Source organism: Prionailurus bengalensis, chromosome E1 (assembly GCF_016509475.1).
Source record: "Prionailurus bengalensis isolate Pbe53 chromosome E1, Fcat_Pben_1.1_paternal_pri, whole genome shotgun sequence".
In the NCBI taxonomy this organism is placed as follows: Eukaryota; Metazoa; Chordata; class Mammalia; order Carnivora; family Felidae; genus Prionailurus; species Prionailurus bengalensis.
In genome coordinates, this window is record NC_057347.1 from 13,225,097 (window position 1) to 13,243,802 (window position 18,706).

Below are 18,706 nucleotides of genomic sequence, written 5' to 3' on the forward strand. Positions count from 1 at the left end.
AGTGGATTTCAGAGTCCTTCTTGTTGGTTTTTGATCATGTGCTTATTTTGGAACGTTGCAGGAAGCGAAGGTATCATTCCCGTCGCATTCAGCGGGATGTGATCAAGAAGAGAGCCCTGATTGGGGATGACGTTGGCTTGACGTCCTATAAACACCGACATTCCGGTAGTTGCCTGCTCAGCTCTTGGGTAGACACATGTTTGGCTCCCGAAATCATATTCTTATTCTTAATACAGTCTTTTAAGGTTCCAAACTTTATCATCCTCTCTTCCTTGCCCTCACCCTCTGCCAACATATAGGAAAGTAAGTCAAGTCACAATTAATTTTAAATTGCCCATACAAAAGAGGTCAAATGATTTTATGAAAGCTGTTCTAACAAAAAAAAGGCCAAATGTGACATAGGAAAAAGTGAAAATTTTTTGTAAGAATCTAATTTTTCTACTATTAATTTCAAAAGCTGAATGAAAAAAATTTATCAGATGACTTGATTTTATTATTTTTTTTTGTCTGATGATGAAAATAGGCTGCTGTGTCTGGTGTTTTATGCTTATTGGCTCATGCACACAAATGCCTCAGCTAAATGAGATATCATGACCTGGGTTTCATTTCGTTTGTTTGTTTGTTCCTTCCTTTCTTTCTTTGGTGCTTATTATAGAAGAACCATTTTCATTATGTTTTATAAAGACTTGTTTTTATTTTGAATCTAAAGATGTGAAATCTTCTACATGCTTTGAGAACTAAGTTAGCATACAAACATGGGATAACATGCATACATTTTATCATTATGACAGGGATAAGGAGAGGTGAAGTCTATCGTTTTTATTTTATGTGTATATCCAAAATTGTATATTTGAAATCTGCATCTTAAAAATGCACATACTTTTCTATTACACAGTTATAGGCTTCTAATTTCAGTTACTCTAAGATATTTTTATAATCTTTATGTATATATTACTAAAGAAATTAAAAAGCAAATTGCCCATAATCCTAGCACTCTAATATAACAACTGATTTCATTTTACATTTTTCCTATTTGTCTCTTCATAATAAATATAATCGCTACGAACATATATTTTATAGTCCTCCACTTATGAGCATCTTCTCATGAACTTTGAAGTTAGAATTGATTTTCATTGTTCACAGTGGTTATGTGCTATAAAGTCACTGTGACAATTGATACAGTGAATACTAAACCATTCAGAGACTCTGGTCACACCATTTCCATCAGCTGATCAATATATAACCTTGTCTGATGTGTGTTTCTGTTTAAAGACATTTAATACATATTATTGATTCATTAACATTGGGCTCACGGCCAACAGCACTATAACTCATGCTTGAACAAAGCTTATTTAACATGTATTTTCTCTATAAGGCATATCACAGCTTTCTTGAGCTTAGAAACACTAGACAGCTTTGGAAGTACACTTGGAAGCCCTTTTCAACAGTGAAATCACCAACAAAAGCCTCAAAAATATGAAAAACATGACACTTAATAGTCTGCAAAAAGGATACTTGTGTATAGTATGAGAGCTGAAACACGAAGGCAGAGTGTTGCCTTGTTTGACCTCAGCTGGGAATATGCCTGTCTGGTTTTTTTGCCATTGCGCATATGTCCACAAATGATCATGAAAGCACTGTGAGTGTGGATTTTGGAGTTACAAATAAATTTGGCAGATTTGCAAATATAGAACTCCTGAATAACGACAGTCGACTGGATTGTAGGTAATTTTATAATATCCGTCAGCTTGCCAGATCATACTTTACCTAGCCATTCTTCTGTTGTAGATATCGGAATGGCAACTGGGTTGGCACTAATATAGATAATGCTCCAGTAAGATCTCAGGCATGGGAACCCCACCTTTTTAAAAAAGGCCACAGTGTAGAGCAGAAAATCAGATTTGTTAGTTTTAATACTTTTCCTAATGTTTCTTGGTTAAATTTCTTAGGACTAGTAAATGTTCCGGAGGAACCCATTGAAGAGGAAGAAGAGGAGGAGGAGGAGGAGGAGGAGGAAGACCAGGACATGGATGCAGATGACAGAGTGGTGGTAGAATACCACGAGGAGCTCCCAGCTCTCAAGCAGACCCGGGAGCGGAGCACATCTAGGCAGTCCAGTGCCAGCAGTTCAGACTCCGATGAAATGGACTATGATCTAGAACTGAAAATGATTTCCACTCCTTCACCAAAGAAAAGCATGAAAATGACCATGTACGCTGATGAAGTGGAATCTCAGTTGAAAAACATTAGGTAAAAGCCTTTTCTTTTTATCAGTGCGAGCTTTTAATTTGATTTTTTTAATTAAAATTTTTTTTTTTAATGTTTGTTTATTTTTGAGAGAGAGAAGGAGGGGCAGAGAGAGAGGGAGACAGAGGATCTGAGACAGGCTCTGCACTGATAGCACAGAGACCGATGTGGGGCTCGAACTCACAAACCGCGAGATCATGACCTGAGCTGAAGTCGGACACTCAGCTGACTGAGCCACTCGCTTTTAATTTGATTTTAAATACTAATTCCTAACTTCCTCTTAGCTCCTCTTAATTTTATAATCACTTTTATCTGTTCTAATTTCAGTCTTATGAAGAATTTGAATAAAAGCATCCATTTGTTTCTTTAAATACACAATTGATGCCTTGTTATAAAAATGTTAGTATATTAAGTGAAAATCACCCATGGTTTCAATCTCTCCTAAAATAGCGACTTAGCAATTGAATGAATAATTTTCCTGCTAATTTTATGTGTATACATAACACATGGAGAAATATATTTCTTCAAAAATGAAGTTGGATTTATATTGTTTTATAGTGTGCTTTTTCCATTTCATATATATAGACCTCTGTTATTTTTCACCCAGATGTAGTCCATTGTTTGAAAGTAGCATGATTTATTTAACCGGTCCCTTATTGATGGACATTTAGGTTTCTATTTTCTTACTGTTGCACTAATTAAATTTCTTGAATTCCAGTTATTGTACAAAACAATATGTGTGTTTAAAAATGTGGTGTTGCTAAATATCTTTCCAGAAGGGTTTTACTCACTTTATAACCTATTACTTATATACTTACCAAACTTATCACTCTCTACTTTTTGCTAATTTTGTGGGCCAAAAAAAAAAAAAAAAAAAAAAGTTATTTTAATGTGTATTTCTTTGATGACTAGTGGGGATGAGCAGATTCCTGAGGGCAGATGTACAGCTCAAAGGGTTGGTTGGGGTCTAGAGTTGCTCTCCCTAAGTGTACTTGGTGGTATGTTTGGGGAAAGGAAAAACAGTTCAATCTGGTTTGTTTGTATGACTTTGTTCACATCCTTATTTTTAGTTTTTAGAGAACTTTCCAGTGTTGAATGCTGTCAGAATAATGCTGGTGCATGGTAGCAGATGTCTTTGACAGAGAAGTCTGCTCTTTAAAGAAAGAGATTATAGATACTCTTGTATCTTGACTACTGTGAAATCACAGCCTGCATGAACAGAGATCCCTGAGCGCTTTGCAGGCCTTACTTAATGTTTGTCTCAGAAGGGAGGGAACTTGTAATTATACATTCTGTGATAGTTTACAGGTATCATTTGTGGAAACCACCCTGGAAAACTCAGGAACCTATTTGCCCTGACTAGTCTCTCTGTAGCAAGCTGATCATGATTTTTATAAGCAAATAATTATTGGTGTATGGTATTTGTGAGTGAATATTTGGTATATTAAATTGGGTATCTTAAGTGTTCTCCAAAGTATATGAGATTGTTGCATAGGCGTTGTCCCACAGTTGAAGTTGGTTAATTGTGCCTTTTTTTTTTTTTTAAAGGAACTCCATGAGGGCAGATACTGTATCCACAAGCAATATCAAAAACCGAATCGGTAACAAGTTACCGACTGAGAAATTTGTAGATGTCCGACATCTGTTAGATGAAAAACGTCAGCACACACGTCCACGGCCACCAGGCAGCAATACTAAATCAGGTAGTATTCATTTGCATTTCTCAGCTTCATTCTGAGCTCCAGAAAGTGAATTCAGGCAGAGATAAGTCTTTGGTTAAAACATTGCCATTAGTGAACCGATTTAGTTACCCTGCTTCATCACTTCTAAATTTTTGGTTAGGCATTGGAACCTTAAGACATGGAACATAATCGTACTTTTGCAATACTGGCTTTCAATATTTTTGTCCCAATTATTTTGCTCTGAATGTCATTGATATACTTCATACATAAGGATAATAGAAATTAGGTTGGGTTGTTGTGTAAATGGTTAAGAATTTGAACTAGATAGTATGTATGTGCAAATACACATAGAGTGGGTACTTGGGCATCCCTGCTGTGTGCCAGGGGTAGGTGGGAGTGTTAGAATATTTGGAGGGTCTGCCGAGTCATCCTAGGACTCAGATGTAGTAACGTGAGTGTGCACATTCAGGTAATCCCACCCCACAGCAGAGTGTAAGTGTTCTCATAGGTCTGTAAGCAGTGGGCAGTGGGCACACGGAAGGAGGGAGGTCTACTCAGGGAATTGTGGAAGGCTTCTCAGAGAAAGTGGCTTTAGTGCAAGGCCTTGGTAGGGGTGGTGTGGGCTCTCAGTTGGCAAACCTAGTTTTTTGATGTGGGAAGTAACCTAATCTTATGTCTATTTTAGAAAGATAATTTTGTGGCCAGGTGGGGTAGGGTAGAGATTTATTTTTTTTTTTTTAATTTTTTTTTTTTTCAACGTTTATTTATTTTTGGGACAGAGAGAGACAGAGCATGAACGGGGGAGGAGCAGAGAGAGAGGGAGACACAGAATCGGAAACAGGCTCCAGGCTCTGAGCCATCAGCCCAGAGCCTGACGCGGGGCTCGAACTCACGGACCGTGAGATCGTGACCTGGCTGAAGTCGGACGCTTAACCGACTGCGCCACAGATTTAAATCAGTAACAAGGACCTGAACTAGATCTGGGAAAGTGGAGACAGAATGGATGAGAACATCAAACTTTGTGAAGATAGAAGACTCAGCATTGGGAAGAAGGGAGCAAAGGGAAAGGAGCCAAAGGGCTCAGCCCTGAGGAACCAGAAAGTTGGGAATGCTGCTCTGTGAGACAATTAGCAGGATGGGTAAAAACCCCAATGACTTGCTAATAAACCTGTTGTTGCTGCTGCTGCTGCTGCTGTGTATTGTTAGAGGGAACTCAAGAGGACAGACTTTGGAGGGATGGGAGGGAGGAAAAGCAAATTTGATTTGGAATATCTTCCCTTGATCCTTTGGGTTTTAGCCATCTTGTTACATTTATTGTTAAATGTAATAAGTTTATTAAAAATTCCTTATATGTTCAAAGACTGTGGCTTCTGCCCTCAGGGAACTTATAGTATTGTTAGCTGAGATGTTTGGGAATTCTTTGGTATACTTGGTTCTACTAAAAACAAAAAAAACAAAAACAAAAAAAAACAAAAAAACCAAACAGCTGATTCTGCCTCAGAAATTCCTTTCTGGAGCAGTCAGCTGAGAGGCTTTTTTTCCATTGAAAGCCCCTATGTCTGCACTTTCCTAGGGGAATCCAGACTGATTACACAGAAGAATTTTAGAAGCTTGATTTTGTCAGGCTCTTTGTCCTCCTTTGGGGAGATTTGGCACTAGGTCCTGTAGAGATCTCAGGTTGACAGTATGAATAGCAAAGCACACAAGCTTGGTCACAGTAATACTTTTTTTTCTTCTTCTAGATATACGCCAGCGGTTAGGAAAAAGACCATATTCTCCAGAAAAGGCTTTTAGTAGTAACCCAGTCTTTCGGAGAGAGCCTTTTTCTGATGTACATAGTAGACTGGGTGTTCCCAGGCAAGATGTTAAAGGCCTCTACTCTGATACTCGGGAGAAGAAATCAGGTTGGTAACACTTAAAACTGAAGGAGATAGGAATTGGGTAAGAGCAGACTATAGCATAGAAATACTTTGTTAGTTGAAGGCAGGAAATAGCATATGTCAAAATTAAATTATTTTTCCTCTTCCGTTATAGTCATTGTCATAATTGTAATAATAACAGTATAGGAAACTTAGAAAATAGAAAAAAACAAAACCAGCCTTGGTTCTTTCTGTTTAGCACAAATACTTTTTAGTCTTAAGTCTCCATTAAAGTCTTTGTCCATATACATAACCTGCTTTCTTCATTTTATTGTGATCATTTTTCCACACTGTTAAATTCTTTTTTTTTTTTTAAATATTTTAAATGTTCATTTTTGAGAGAGAGCGCGAGCAGGGGAGGGACAAAGAGAGGGGGACAGCTGTGCTGACAGCAGAGAACCTGATGCGGGGCTGGAACTCATGAACCGTGACATCATGACCTGAGCCGAAGTCAGAGGCCTAACTGACTGAGCCACCCCGGTGCCCCACATGTTGTTAAAATTCTTTATAAATAAAATGTTTAATTGCCTTATAGTATGCTATGAAATTCTAAACACATATTTCTCTATTGTGAGATATTAATAAAGTATATTTTAAAAATGAATAGATATTGGGCCAAATCTCTGAAAGTTTACAGTGTAGCAGATCCCTCACTTTGCAGAATTTATAGCTGGGAATGATCTGGGAATGGCCCGCTCCCGGCAGAATGAAGCTCTACACTGAATGGTGAGTCTCACCAGGGAGGGGAGATGTAGCATAAGTAGGCTTGCAGGTGATTCTGATACGCATATGGGAGGCACATGTCCCTAGCTGTGAGAGTCTCCCATTGGGTCCAGATCCCTCACTTTGCAGGCAGGGGACTATAGCCAGGGAAAGGAGATAACCTTCCCAACACTGCACAAAAGTTCCAAGAGCCACAGACCCCCTCCCCAGTGTTTCTTGCACATTAGGTTGTTGGCAGTGCCCCTGCTTCTCAGCATTGACCACCAAAACTGAAATGCCTTCTCACCCAAACAGGTAGTTTATGGACTCGCTTAGGATCTGCACCCAAGACCAAAGAAAAGACCACGAAGAAGGTGGATCACAGAACACCGGGCACTGAGGAAGACGACTCTGAGCTGCAAAGGGCATGGGGGGCTCTGATAAAGGAGAAAGAACAGTCTCGCCAAAAGAAGAGCCGGTTAGATAACTTACCATCTCTCCAGATTGAAGTTAGTCGGGAAAGCAGCTCTGGTTCAGAGGCAGAGTCCTGATGCCCTTGGGGCCAATGGCAGCTGCCCTAAAGTCTGACATTCTCGTGCAGGGTGGGGTGCACAGTAGGAACCTTCCCTCCCTCCCCCTGCAGGAGTTGGCGCCTCTCCTGCTCTTACACAGTCACCCTCAGCTCTTGCTACTTCAGCAAGACATATTAAGAATGTGACGTGTTTTGAAGGGCATCTATCTTTTGCTGCAGAGTTAGAGTTCTGGGCCCTCAACTTTTTTCCCACTATCCCACAAGCTTTACCCTTTGAGGAAAAGGCAGCCCTCCAGATTTTGTAGACGTTTTTCTTAATATTTTTAACATTGTGTCTTTTAAAGAAATGTTTTACACAGTTCATCCAAAGAGCAGAGAACTGAACTTCTCACTATTGCCTTGGCCCTGACAGCTGTTACCAGCACCCTTTTCCCAAGAAAAGTCAATTCCCAGGTGCTTATTGGACAGCCTTCGAGGGGGAAGATGAGGGAAGCTGCCAGCTCACCCTTCCAGGACCCTAGTGTCGGGGCCGAATCTCATGGACCTGACTACAGAGGTGCACCAGTGCCGCCCAGGTAGATAAGAGATGCAGCGTCGATCGTGCTTCCATTCCTTCCTGGGGATTTCTGTTAGGGGCCTCTTCGTAGCAATCAGCTTGAAGTGAAGATCAAGTTCAGTGCTGTGGGATTTTTAGGAACAAAAAACTGTGACTTCTGGATTTGGGGTGGACTTTTGTGCTAGGGGTGGGGTCATGGGTTAATGTTGAACAATTTTTAAGTCTGTATTATGTTTAAAAATATTAATGATTTAAAAGTTAAAATTTTTAATTTTTATATGTGAAAATACTTCCTGTTGGCTACAAGGGAAGCTCAAGTGGTGTCTTATGTGTGCTGTTAAATATATATTATATACTTTGGAAGAAGGCAAAGAGAGGAGTCTCATTATTTTTAAATGATCCTAATTGTATAGTCTGTCTGTTGTATATAGAATTCAACTTGCTTTTTGGCCACTGTAGGGAAAAAAAAATCCATCCATCAGAGATGGGGTCCTGTTGTTTATTATCACTTCAGAAGTGATATGTTGGTATTTATTCTATTTCCAAGTTCTGGCGCCTGAAGTTATCTTTAAAACTGGCTAATAAGATCATAGTTATGGAAATTTTAGTTTGTTTATTTCTTGTTTGTTTCTAAACTCCTTTCAGATTATTTTAAAGGCAGTAGATTATTTTGTCTTCCTGTTTGATCTCTGTCTTGAAGTATTTAATGTTTATATTCCTTTGCAGGCTTAAAAATAGTGTTTCTCTTCAATTCACTAGAATTTAGGAGTTAGAGATTGTAAACCTTTGTCCCTTTGTGATGTCTCAGCTCTTCACCTGTCTGGCTTGTTTCAGTACCTAGTGTAGCCCTGGATTCTAGAGATCTTTACTTGTGGCTGAGCTAATGGTCGCATTGATAGTTGATTACAGTATGGTGTGATTGAATGCAGAATGCTGCTGCTAATAAAGAAAATAAAGGGCTGTGGGACTTAAGAGCTGCAACAGTTGTACTGTACCATGTTTTGTTGGTTAACCTGCTTTTTTCACTCCCTTTAGAAAGATTGGAGCCTGTAACTATTGTATGTTTCTGCTTCCTGATAGGATTCTGGGAAAGAGCTGGTTCTCTGCCAGTTGAGACCTAATGTTTCTGAAGTTTCTCAGCTATTTTGGTCCTGTGAAGCACACAGCTGAGAGCCAGGTTCTTGAGAAGGGGCAAGGTTTAGGGAGTTGGTAGAGTGAGAAGGACAAGGACCTGAGAGTCAGAGACCCGGGTGCCAACTCCTGGTTCTGTCCATGGGCCTGGGCCTCAGTTTTCCCATCTGGCAACTGAATGGGCTGGTACTACAGCTTCTGACTTCATTGGTGCATCTCTGTGGTGTTTTTACTCTTCCTGAAGCAATGGTTGTGGTGGGCTGGCCAGCCCTGGTTTCTGTTACAGGCGTGGGGTGGGTCAAAGAGACAGTTGAGGGTTGTGACACCATGAGGTTGTGGACAAGGATTCACCCCCATCCCTTTTCCATTACAGTCTGTGGGTCTTCAGGCATGACAAAGCTGTCCTTGTGGTCAGGGTCCTAACTGATGTGGTCTCAGCAGTGTTCAAGAAATGCCCTTCTTTATGCTTCTGTGTTTCCTAGTCATGACCTTTTCCACCAGTAGTTCAGGCCCATCTGTCCCATGACCTTAAGCCCTTGCCAGTCTCCTTTTAGAGATCAGGGAAGGCTTTCTGGGAGGGTGGTGGTGGTGTATAGTCAAAACTGGACTTTTGATCTAACCAAGAAAAATGCCCGCTTGAGCAGCCTTGCCGTCCTTACAAATACACAGAACCAGAAAAGTATCTTAAAGATTTTATTTCCCCAAGTTATGGTTGGTCACCTCCTGTCTCACTCTCCAGCCTACACTCAGGCACTCAGATCTTGAAACATCTTACAGAGGCTTTGAATGCCCAGGCCCTCTCTTTGGAGTTTGGGAGTGGGGGTGGATAGTCAGGATGGTCCCCTAGTGGCAGCTCAGCGTGCCTGGGTGCTCCTTATGCATGTGGGCAGGAGAGCTACACACTTTTCTGTATTCTTCTTAGTCTTTACACATGAGATTTCAAATACGTTTTGCTGCTTGATAGTAATTGCAGATACCTCATTTCTGTGTCCCCACTCTCCCTCTTGGGAGACACACCAGCTACCCAGGAGAACTTGGGGAGCCCGTGACAAGCGCTCCTCTGGCCTCTAGTCTGGTCCCATGAAATCTTCCCCTTAGTTCAGTCACTATCTTCTCCTGCTCTATCCCTGTGGCAGCCTCCTCCCCGGTCTCTGCCCCGTACCCTGTCCCTTCCTCTGTTATGTGCACTGCAGCTGGGATAAACTTTCGTTGTTTTTTGCAGCTTTACTGAGATATTATTTACATAGCATACAGTTCCCTCTTCTATAGTATACACTTCAGGGGCACCTAGCCAGCTTAGTTGGTAGAGCATGTGACTTTGATCTTAGGGTTGTGAGTTCGAGCCCCACGTTGGATGTAGAGGTTACTTAAAAATACCTTTAAAAAAACAGTATACACTTCAGTGGCTTTTAGTCTATTCACAGAATTATGCAACCATCACCATAGTCAATTTTAGAACATTTTCATCACCCTAAAGAAACCCAATACCCATTAGCAGTCACTCTCCAGTCCCCTTTCCCACCCTGGCAACCACTACTTGTTGTCTCTATGGATTTGCCTATTGTGAACATTCATATAAATGGAATCATACACTTTGTGGTGATTTGTGATTGGCTTCTTTCACTAAACATATTTTCGAGGATCATGGTGTATTGTAGCATGTGTCAGTACTTCTTTTTATTAACGAATGATATTCCATTGTACGAACAGTACATTTTATCTATCTGTTCACCAGTCGATGGTCATTTGAGTTATTTCCATTTTTGGCTGATATGACTAATGCTGCTATGGAACATTTATGTTCAAGTTTTACGTGGTGATGTTTTCATTACTCTTGGGTTATATACCTAGGAGTAGAATTGCTGGGTCATATGGTAACTCCGTCTTCACCTTTTGAAGAATTGCCAGACTGTTTTCCCAAGGGGCTCCATCATTTTCCATTTTTCCCATTAATGTATAAAGGTTCCAGTTTTTCCGCATCTTCATCAACACTTGTTATTTTGCAGTGTGAATTGGTGTCTCATTGTGGTTTTGATTTGCATTTCCCTGATGACTAATGATGTTGGGCATCTTTTCATGCACTTCGGAATGAACTTTCTTAAAGTTATTCCTGTTATTCCTCTGCTTAAAACCTTTCCAAACTTCACTGTTGCACTTGGAATAAATTCCAAACTACTGTGGTAGCTCACAAGGCTCGTGTTCTCATCCTCCCCTGCCCTTGTGCCCACAAGTTCCCTGGACCCACCTTGATCTCACCAGCCTTTCAAACTCTGCTCGGTGCTGTTCTTCTCTAGCAGTGATGCGCTCCCCCGGACCTTTCTCTCTCCCATCTGAGCCTTGCCTTCTCTTTTGCTCATCTTCAAGGACTTAGAGACCCCTCCAGGAGGCTACCTCCCAACTTCCAGAGCCAGATTATGGGCCCCTGCTATGTATCCCACAGTACTGCCTTGGACGAGACTCGGCTCCTTCCACGGTTGGGTTATACAGTCACACCTAAGATAAAAATGGAGTGTAACCAAAATTCCTCTTGGAAACCCTGAGTAAGGTGCCATGTTGAAAACCAGCATCGAAAGATCCAGCACAGTTGGTTCCTTCCTGTGTGGGAATACATCAGAGTTTCTTTGGTTGAGCTCCAGATAAAATGGTTGGCCTGCAATTAGGGCCATATTGTGCAAAAATACCCACATATTTTTAGGTGTTGGACTTACACTTAGGCAAGCAGCTCACTTTTGAAAGGGCTCTTGGGAACTATAACAGGCCACAAGGAGCGGCAGGGTCACAAGCTTGTCTTAGGCCCTCCAGCCGGTCTGTTCAGTGAGTGGAGGCGCCGGTGAAATGGCGCAAATGACTTAACATTGTTTTCCTTTTTCCTTGTCTTTTTTTTTTTAACTTTTCAGAAAAATATACCATTGTGTTTGCCTAAGTGAAATCTGTGTATGATGCCAAATCTCTGTACCCGTCCCCACCCCCTGCCCCGAATCAGCACACCTATATGCTGAATTGTAATACCCTGATCCTACTTTGTCTTTTTTGCTAGATTGTAAGCTCCGTGAGAGCAGAGACCATGTCTGGTTTGTTCATGGGGGTTTCTCCAGTCTTAGAACATGTCTGGCACCTGGTAGGTCGTCTGGAAACATGTGGTGAATGTATAAATCCTTCAGCTGCAGGAACAGCTCCATTTTCTGAGGCCCTGGGGTCCTATTACAGGCTAGTCCTTGTTTTCTGCCCTGTACACACAATACTTGATGTTCATGTTTTATTTTCCCTGTTAGCCTGTGAGCTCCTAACGAGCAGGTGTCTTCATGTTGTTATCTCTGTGTCCTCCCACCATGCCAGTTCAGAGTAAGTAGTACTTAAAGAGTGGTTGGTAAATGAGTGAATTACGGTAACAACCCAGCTCTGGCTCCTTTGTCTGCAAGCTGGTCAAATTCTAGGTAGGACTACTAGATTCAAAAAGAGGAAGATGATCCAGAAGTGCATAAACTGTACTTGTATAAGGAAAAAAAAAACCTCATTAATTCGATCTCCATAAAATTCAAATTTTGATGATCTGGCCATATCTGAGCTGAAGCTTACTTGCTGTGTAAAGAATGTGTTAGAGAATCATGGAGGATATTTTTTAGAAAGCATTCATCTGCCCCAGGAGAGCAGGAAAGGAAGCTGGCCGGTGGATGAGAGGCCCCAAAGAGGGATTGCTGAGCCAGGTCTTAGGTGGGTCCTGTTGGAGAGGAAAGTGACATCAGTCCAGAGAAGGTGAAGAGGAACCCCTTTTCGGGCAGTAGCTCTTTTGCCTCCAGCAGCCCTCCGCCTCTCAGTCTGGGCATTCTGAGAGTTATGCTGAAGTGCTAGTGGGCAGTTTGGATTCATATTAACAGCAGATCATGGCTTCACGGATCAATTCATCGCTGCACAAATAAATTTGGTGTATGAATAGTTGCTTTTAAACTTTATATAATGGGAAGCAAATGAGAAGTTAAACCATTTTTTTTCGTTTAAGAACTAAAAGTACAGAATGTTTTTGATAATTTTGAGAAAGTCACACTTGCCTCAAGGCAGATTGTTATTGCATAATCTGACCAACAGAAATCCAGAACTTTTCTTACATGTTTATTAAATAAATCTTAGAAGAAAAAATATGGTAGTGTTTTTTAAAAATGAAATTCTATGAACATTTGAAAGGACTTTGATGTTCCTGGGAACATTTACGGAAATGCTGGCTCAAAAGCCTATTTCAGATTGTGAGCACTAAAGTGGGACTTTCCTGTGCTATAAATAAAACTCTAGAGTATGGGTGGTACTAACCTGCCAAAACCAGTAACCCGTCCTAGGCTTCTTACCTGTTTTTGTTTGAGCAATTCTAGAGGCCCTCTCTGCATGACCAGATTCTTCAGTAGCTGAAACTTTGTGTTATCTCCAGTTGTCTGTCACCCTCACCCCTGACTGGTGTAGGTTAGTTAGTGAAGGCAGGAAGCCCACACCATTGGCAGGAGAGGAGACATGACCTTTCTGTCCCTTCCTGGGTGTTGTGTGTTTACCTGTGTGACACATCCCCTCTTGTCATTGGCAAGGATTAGAGGGCCCATGAGCAGTAGGCAGCACTTTTAGCTCAAGTAGGGTGTCTTTTGGGGAGGGTCAAATAGAGTGCCAGAGGCTGGGCCTGAAGCCCTGGGGACTCATTTTGCCTCCCATACAAACTGGAAAAGACTGAACAAATCCCTTCACCTCTCTGGATATCAGTTTCTCTGTCAGATGAAGGGCTCAACTGGGATTGTCTCCTGGTTTCCTTGTAGTGCTAATGTTGTGTTCTAGGATCTTTGCTCTAGTTTTCCAAAGACCATTAGGAACCTAAGTTGAACAGGAAGGAGGTAGGGGCGAGCAAGAGACCCAAGTCCTTGGACCCTTGGTCCTTAAACCAACCCCTCAGGGAAAACCAAGAGGATCCTCTTCCATGCTCCCTCCCCATTAAGCCCACCTTCCCCAACACACACACACACACACACACACACACACACACACACACACCATTCAGTGTTTTGGTTTTTTTAGGAGGTAGTCCACTGTATTAGGTTGGGCTGCCATAACAAAATATCATAGATTGAGTGGCTTAAACAACAGAAATTTATTTTCTCACAGTCTTGAGGCTGAAAAGCCAAGATCAGGATGCTAGCATAGGTCAAGATCTGGTGAGGTCTCTTCTTGGCTTGTAGACAGACATGGTGTCTTCACATGGCCTTTCCTTGGTACATGCACGTGGAGAGAGAGATCTCTCTTCCTTTTCTAAGGCCACTAAGCCTATTGATTAAGGCCCTATCTTTATGGCCTTAATTATCTCCTTTAGGATCTTTAGGCTCTATCTCGAATGTACTTACTCACATTGGGGCGTATAGCTTCAACATGTGAATTTGGCAGCTGGGAGGTGGGTGGTACACAATTTAGTCCATGACACCCAGTAATGCAAAAAACCCAGTATATGTTTGTGAAATGAGGTCTCTGCTTTTAAAAGCTCACAAACTGGGAAGGATTTAGACCAATGGATGTGAGGGTAGTAGGGTTGTAGTGGTTCAGAGTCCTGGCTCTGGAGGAAATACACCTGTCTTGAGTCCCAACTCTCCACTTACTAGCCATATGGCCTTGGGCAAGTCACTTAACCTCTCCGATCCATCATCCTCATTTGGGAAATCAGGATAGCCAACTGGGGTGGCTGTTAGGATAAGCTGAGGGCCTTGCATGGAAGGCCCTTGGCATTGAGTCTGGCACTCCCTCCTTAGCGCTCAAATGGTAGTGATTCCTACTGCTCTTCAGACTTCCCCTAGCTCCCTTTGCCAGCTCTGTCCTCTACTGCAGTCCTGTCTTAATAAGTCCTCACTTCCAAATTCCCTCTTCCTAGCTTCCCAGGACTCAAGAAGGCCAATGGGTAGTTAGAAACCTGTGCCTAGAGGCTATGAGGAACAGCCCCGCATCCACTGGTGAGTGCAGACATCAGGAGCTTTTGACTCGCTCTCAAGGCAGAGCAGTTAGTTTTTTTACCTCTTGCTGAACAGATCTTCTCTATTCTCTTAACCTTTAAGACTTTATTTTGAAATAATTCCAAAATTACAGAAAAGTTTCGAGGGTAGGACAAAGAATATTTTGCCGTATTTTATCATTCATTCTTTCCCTTCTCCCCTCTGTCTCCGTGCCTTCCACCTTCCCCCCACTCCACAGCTCCCCACCTCTAAAGCATGAACTATTTGAGAATTATTTGCATACATCCTGCCCCTTTACCCCTAAATATTTTAGTATACATTTCCTAAGAATAAGGATAATCTCTCAGATGACCATGATACAGTTATCAAATTCAGGAAATACGTAATTTTATCTGGTCAGTACAGTGATATCTAATCTTTAGTTCATGTTTCAATTTTGCCAATTATCCCAATAAGGTTTTTTAAAGCTTTTTTTTTTTTTTTTTTTTTTTCTGCTCTGGGATCCAATCCAGGATCACACTGCATTTTGTGTCCTCTCCTTAGTCTTCTTTAACCTGGAACAATTTCTTAACCTTTGTCTTATGATATTGATGTTTTTGAAGAGTTCAGTCCAGTTATGTTGTGGAATGTCCCTCAAGTTGGTCCCTTAACATTTGTCTAAAGCCTGTATGAGGCTGTGTGAGTGGAAGCATTGTACAGCACAGTCTGACTCTTTGTTTGGGATCTTAAGTTTTTATGTGTGGGGACAACAGTTACTGTCAAATGGGCTTGAAGGGCCTTTGTGTGCTCATGATTAGGAGTCTGCCATGCTGACACCACCAAGCTTGGATAAATACATCTTTGAGGGATGCAGGATGAGTCTGCATTCTAGGAGTCTCCAAAGATGCAGAAGTGGCCCTGCGCCCTGTCCACCCTCCTCCGGTCATCACCTTGGCTTGGCCTCCTGAGGTGTCCTGAAGTTTACACTCCAGACATGAAGTCCTGCTGTTAGAAATCTTGAGCAAGCTGCAGTCCTGGGTTCTAGCCTGTCCCTACTGCTGATCTACTCCGTGGCCTGAGGCTACTCTCTCTGCCCGCTCTGGGCCAGCGGTGGGGAGAGGAGCCTCTCCTGGCTCTGCCATGTGCCTCTGGCACTCCAAACAAGTGTGGAATAGGGGGAGAGTTACTGAACCCTGGAGTGGTAGGAAGACCGGCCAGGCCTCTGACCTGTGACAAGGTTAAGCCAATTTGGATGGCTTTCATTGTGATCTGGCAGGCAGAGCATCAGACCTAGAATTTCATTTTTTTTGTTGTTTCTTTTTCTTTTTCTTTTTTAGCAGGCCAAATAATGAATACATTGTAATCTCTGTTCAAGCAACCATATAGCATCGGGGAACTATTGCGTTAGGTTGTAGGTATTTTGTCAGACCAAAGCAGACAATGCAAAAATGTTTTAAGTGTCATTGATCTCCACAAGACTTTGGCCAAGTCAGCTTTCAGTGTGACAAACAAAATAAAATTGATTTTCATCTATATAGTCATTAAGCCGACACCCTTGTCTGCCTTAACACTTAACATTAACACTCGAGTGCTCTTCCCGGGGATGCAAACATGTGAGAGACAGAATGTCCTGCCTTTTTGAATGTAACTTAATTAAAATTAAATTAAAAATTCAGCTCCTCAGTTGCACTGGCAACATTTCAAGGGCTTAGTAGCCACATGTGGCTCTTGACTGCTGTGTTGGACAATGCAGATCTAGAACATCATAGTTCTGCTGGACGATGCTCTGTACTTTCAACAATCTGGGAAGTAGGGGTGCAGGCGACACTTCCTTAAGCGACAGACTTGCTCACACGTGGAAAATTGACAAATTGTGAAGTTAGCTTTTAAATATGGTTGCAGACTATTGGCAGTTGGGGTGCTGGATTGGATCAGAGGTATGCTGGAAAGACTTATGGAATTTTACCTCATCTGTTGTCCTGGTACCTTAGAGCTGTTTTATTTTGTTTTGCTTTATTTTATTTTATTTTATTTTATTTTATTTTATTTTTTCTTTTAAAGTTTATTTATTTTGAGAGATGCAGAGATAGTATGACTAGGGGAGGGGCAGAGAGAGAGAGGAAGAGAGAGATAGAGAATCCCAAGCAGGCTCCACACCAACAGTGCACAGCCTGATGTGGGGCTCGAACTCACGAAACCGTGAGATCATGACCTGAGCTGAAACCGAGAGTTGGATGCTTAACCGACTGAGCCACCCAGGCACCCCACCTCAGAGCTCTTTTAAATTACTCCCCACAGTATGGTACTATAGTCAGGTTTTAAAGAGAATGTAGCCAAAGCTGAATTCACTGAGCCAGTGTTTTCAGTTAGTGCATTGGGTCTTTCAACTTACCAGGCCCTCCATAGTCTCAGGGCCTTGAGTGTGGGAGCCAGGTGCAAGAGCCCGGTTTCTAGCTGTGGGAGCACTTGCAGTGGGAAGGGGACCTCATTCTCTCTGCTGAGGCAAACACCACCAAGGACCATAGGCTGGGTGTTGGGCTGAGGCATCTGGTGGTAGGTACTAGGACAGGGGAGGGGACTGGGACTCTCACACACATGAATGGTAAACAATGGCCAAGTTAATACTCCTACATTCAGACATCTGTTGACGAGGACATCCAGAACTATGTTCCTAGGCCAAACCTCGGGCTCATCGTTCACAGAAGTGTGCCTGATGGAGCAGGGCTGACGAATGTCTCTAAGCTTCCAGAACCCAGCCCACAACTGCTGAGGAAGCCACACAGCTAGCTGTGTACAAGTGGGAACCTCCGTGTCTACTTTAAAGTGCTTATCTGCTTGTGGGTCCTTGCTTTTGTGTGTCTCTGACCCCGCCTTCTGGCCACCCAAGCTGAAGAGGGGAAGCTGAATAGGCCGAGGTCCACACTGCTGCCTCTGCTCCAGCTAGGATGTGGCTCTTCCACACTCTGCTCTACATGACCAGTAAGTCAGCCTCACCCCCTGCCCTGAGAGACTGCTGTGCCCTCAGCACAGCCTGTCTGTCTAAATGGGGCTCACTCAGAGCCAGAAGTCAGAGAAAGTGGGGAATCCCTCAGGGAGGTACTCTTGCTTGCTGGATCCTCAGCCTTGCTCAGAAGGGTTTCTGAGGCTATTGACGGTGCCAACAGCCTGTGGCTTCAGATTCCAGAGCTCTGCTGCCCTGCCTCCTCCAGCCAGCCTCCCCTCCCCGCCCTGGGCTTTCTCTCTACAGCACCCCTTACGGGCGGGTCCCTGGGTCTGTGTGAGTTTGTTCTGAACACGGAGGTTGATGATGCCCATCCTGCCCAGTAGAGCACCCTCTTCCATCACAGACGGGTTCAGCTGAGGAGGGTGAGGGCCCTGTGAGAAGGTGAGCATGGAGGAGAGACGGGGGCAGGTGTCTGTGTGGCAGAAGGCGAATGTACTGGGGGAGTCTGCTTCCTGTTTCTGATGTTAGGGCCGGTATGAGAACCTGTGTGTGGGCAGAGGGGGCCACTTCCTTTTCTCCCGGACTGGGGGTCCCATTTCTAGGAGACCATGGAAACCACTTGGGGCAAGCCAAGCCATGAGCCGGCAACTGCCCAGATGGCCTCGGTTGAGATTCAACATGGTCAGCGAGTCCCTGGAGGCTGCTCAGATCAAGCCAGCGTGGTCCAGCCTAGTGATCTGGACAAGCTTCCCCAGGGGTCTCCTGCATTGGGCAGAAACTTGACAGAAGAATGAGATGGACATCAGGCAGATACAGTTTCAAGGCTCTTGGGAGCCTGAGTTCTCCCTGAAGGATGGGCAGGGGCAAGCAAGTGAGTACTAGACAGTGTCTGAGAAAGCTGAATCCGTTGTTGGAGGGAACTCAAAATTAGCATCTAGCTGGGGGCCAGGTCACCAGGAGGCAGGCCAAACATGCAGGGCACCAGCAAAGCATACATTTTTGGACACATTTTCATATTTGATGTTCAAAATAGTCATTATGAAAAGGT

General features: G+C 42.9%; 2 protein-coding genes across 2 annotated transcripts in view; both read left to right on the top strand.

The window, feature by feature from the left end:
* The window catches only part of NCBP3 (nuclear cap binding subunit 3), a 32,427-nt gene extending 24,931 nt beyond the window's left edge, over nt 1–7,496 (top strand). The window contains exons 9-13 of the mRNA XM_043583382.1: nt 62–165; nt 1,950–2,250; nt 3,796–3,950; nt 5,672–5,833; nt 6,866–7,496. Coding sequence (XP_043439317.1) covers nt 62–165; nt 1,950–2,250; nt 3,796–3,950; nt 5,672–5,833; nt 6,866–7,101 — 958 coding nt within the window. The 3' untranslated portion in view covers nt 7,102–7,496. The remainder of the gene's footprint in view (nt 1–61; nt 166–1,949; nt 2,251–3,795; nt 3,951–5,671; nt 5,834–6,865) is intronic.
* Nucleotides 7,497–7,565: 69 nt separating this feature from the next.
* ITGAE (integrin subunit alpha E) overlaps nt 7,566–18,706 on the top strand; it is a 72,861-nt gene continuing 61,720 nt past the window's right edge. Inside the window, 2 exon segments of the mRNA XM_043583380.1 lie at nt 7,566–7,607; nt 7,609–7,657. Of these exon segments, the coding sequence (XP_043439315.1) occupies nt 7,566–7,607; nt 7,609–7,657 (91 nt within the window).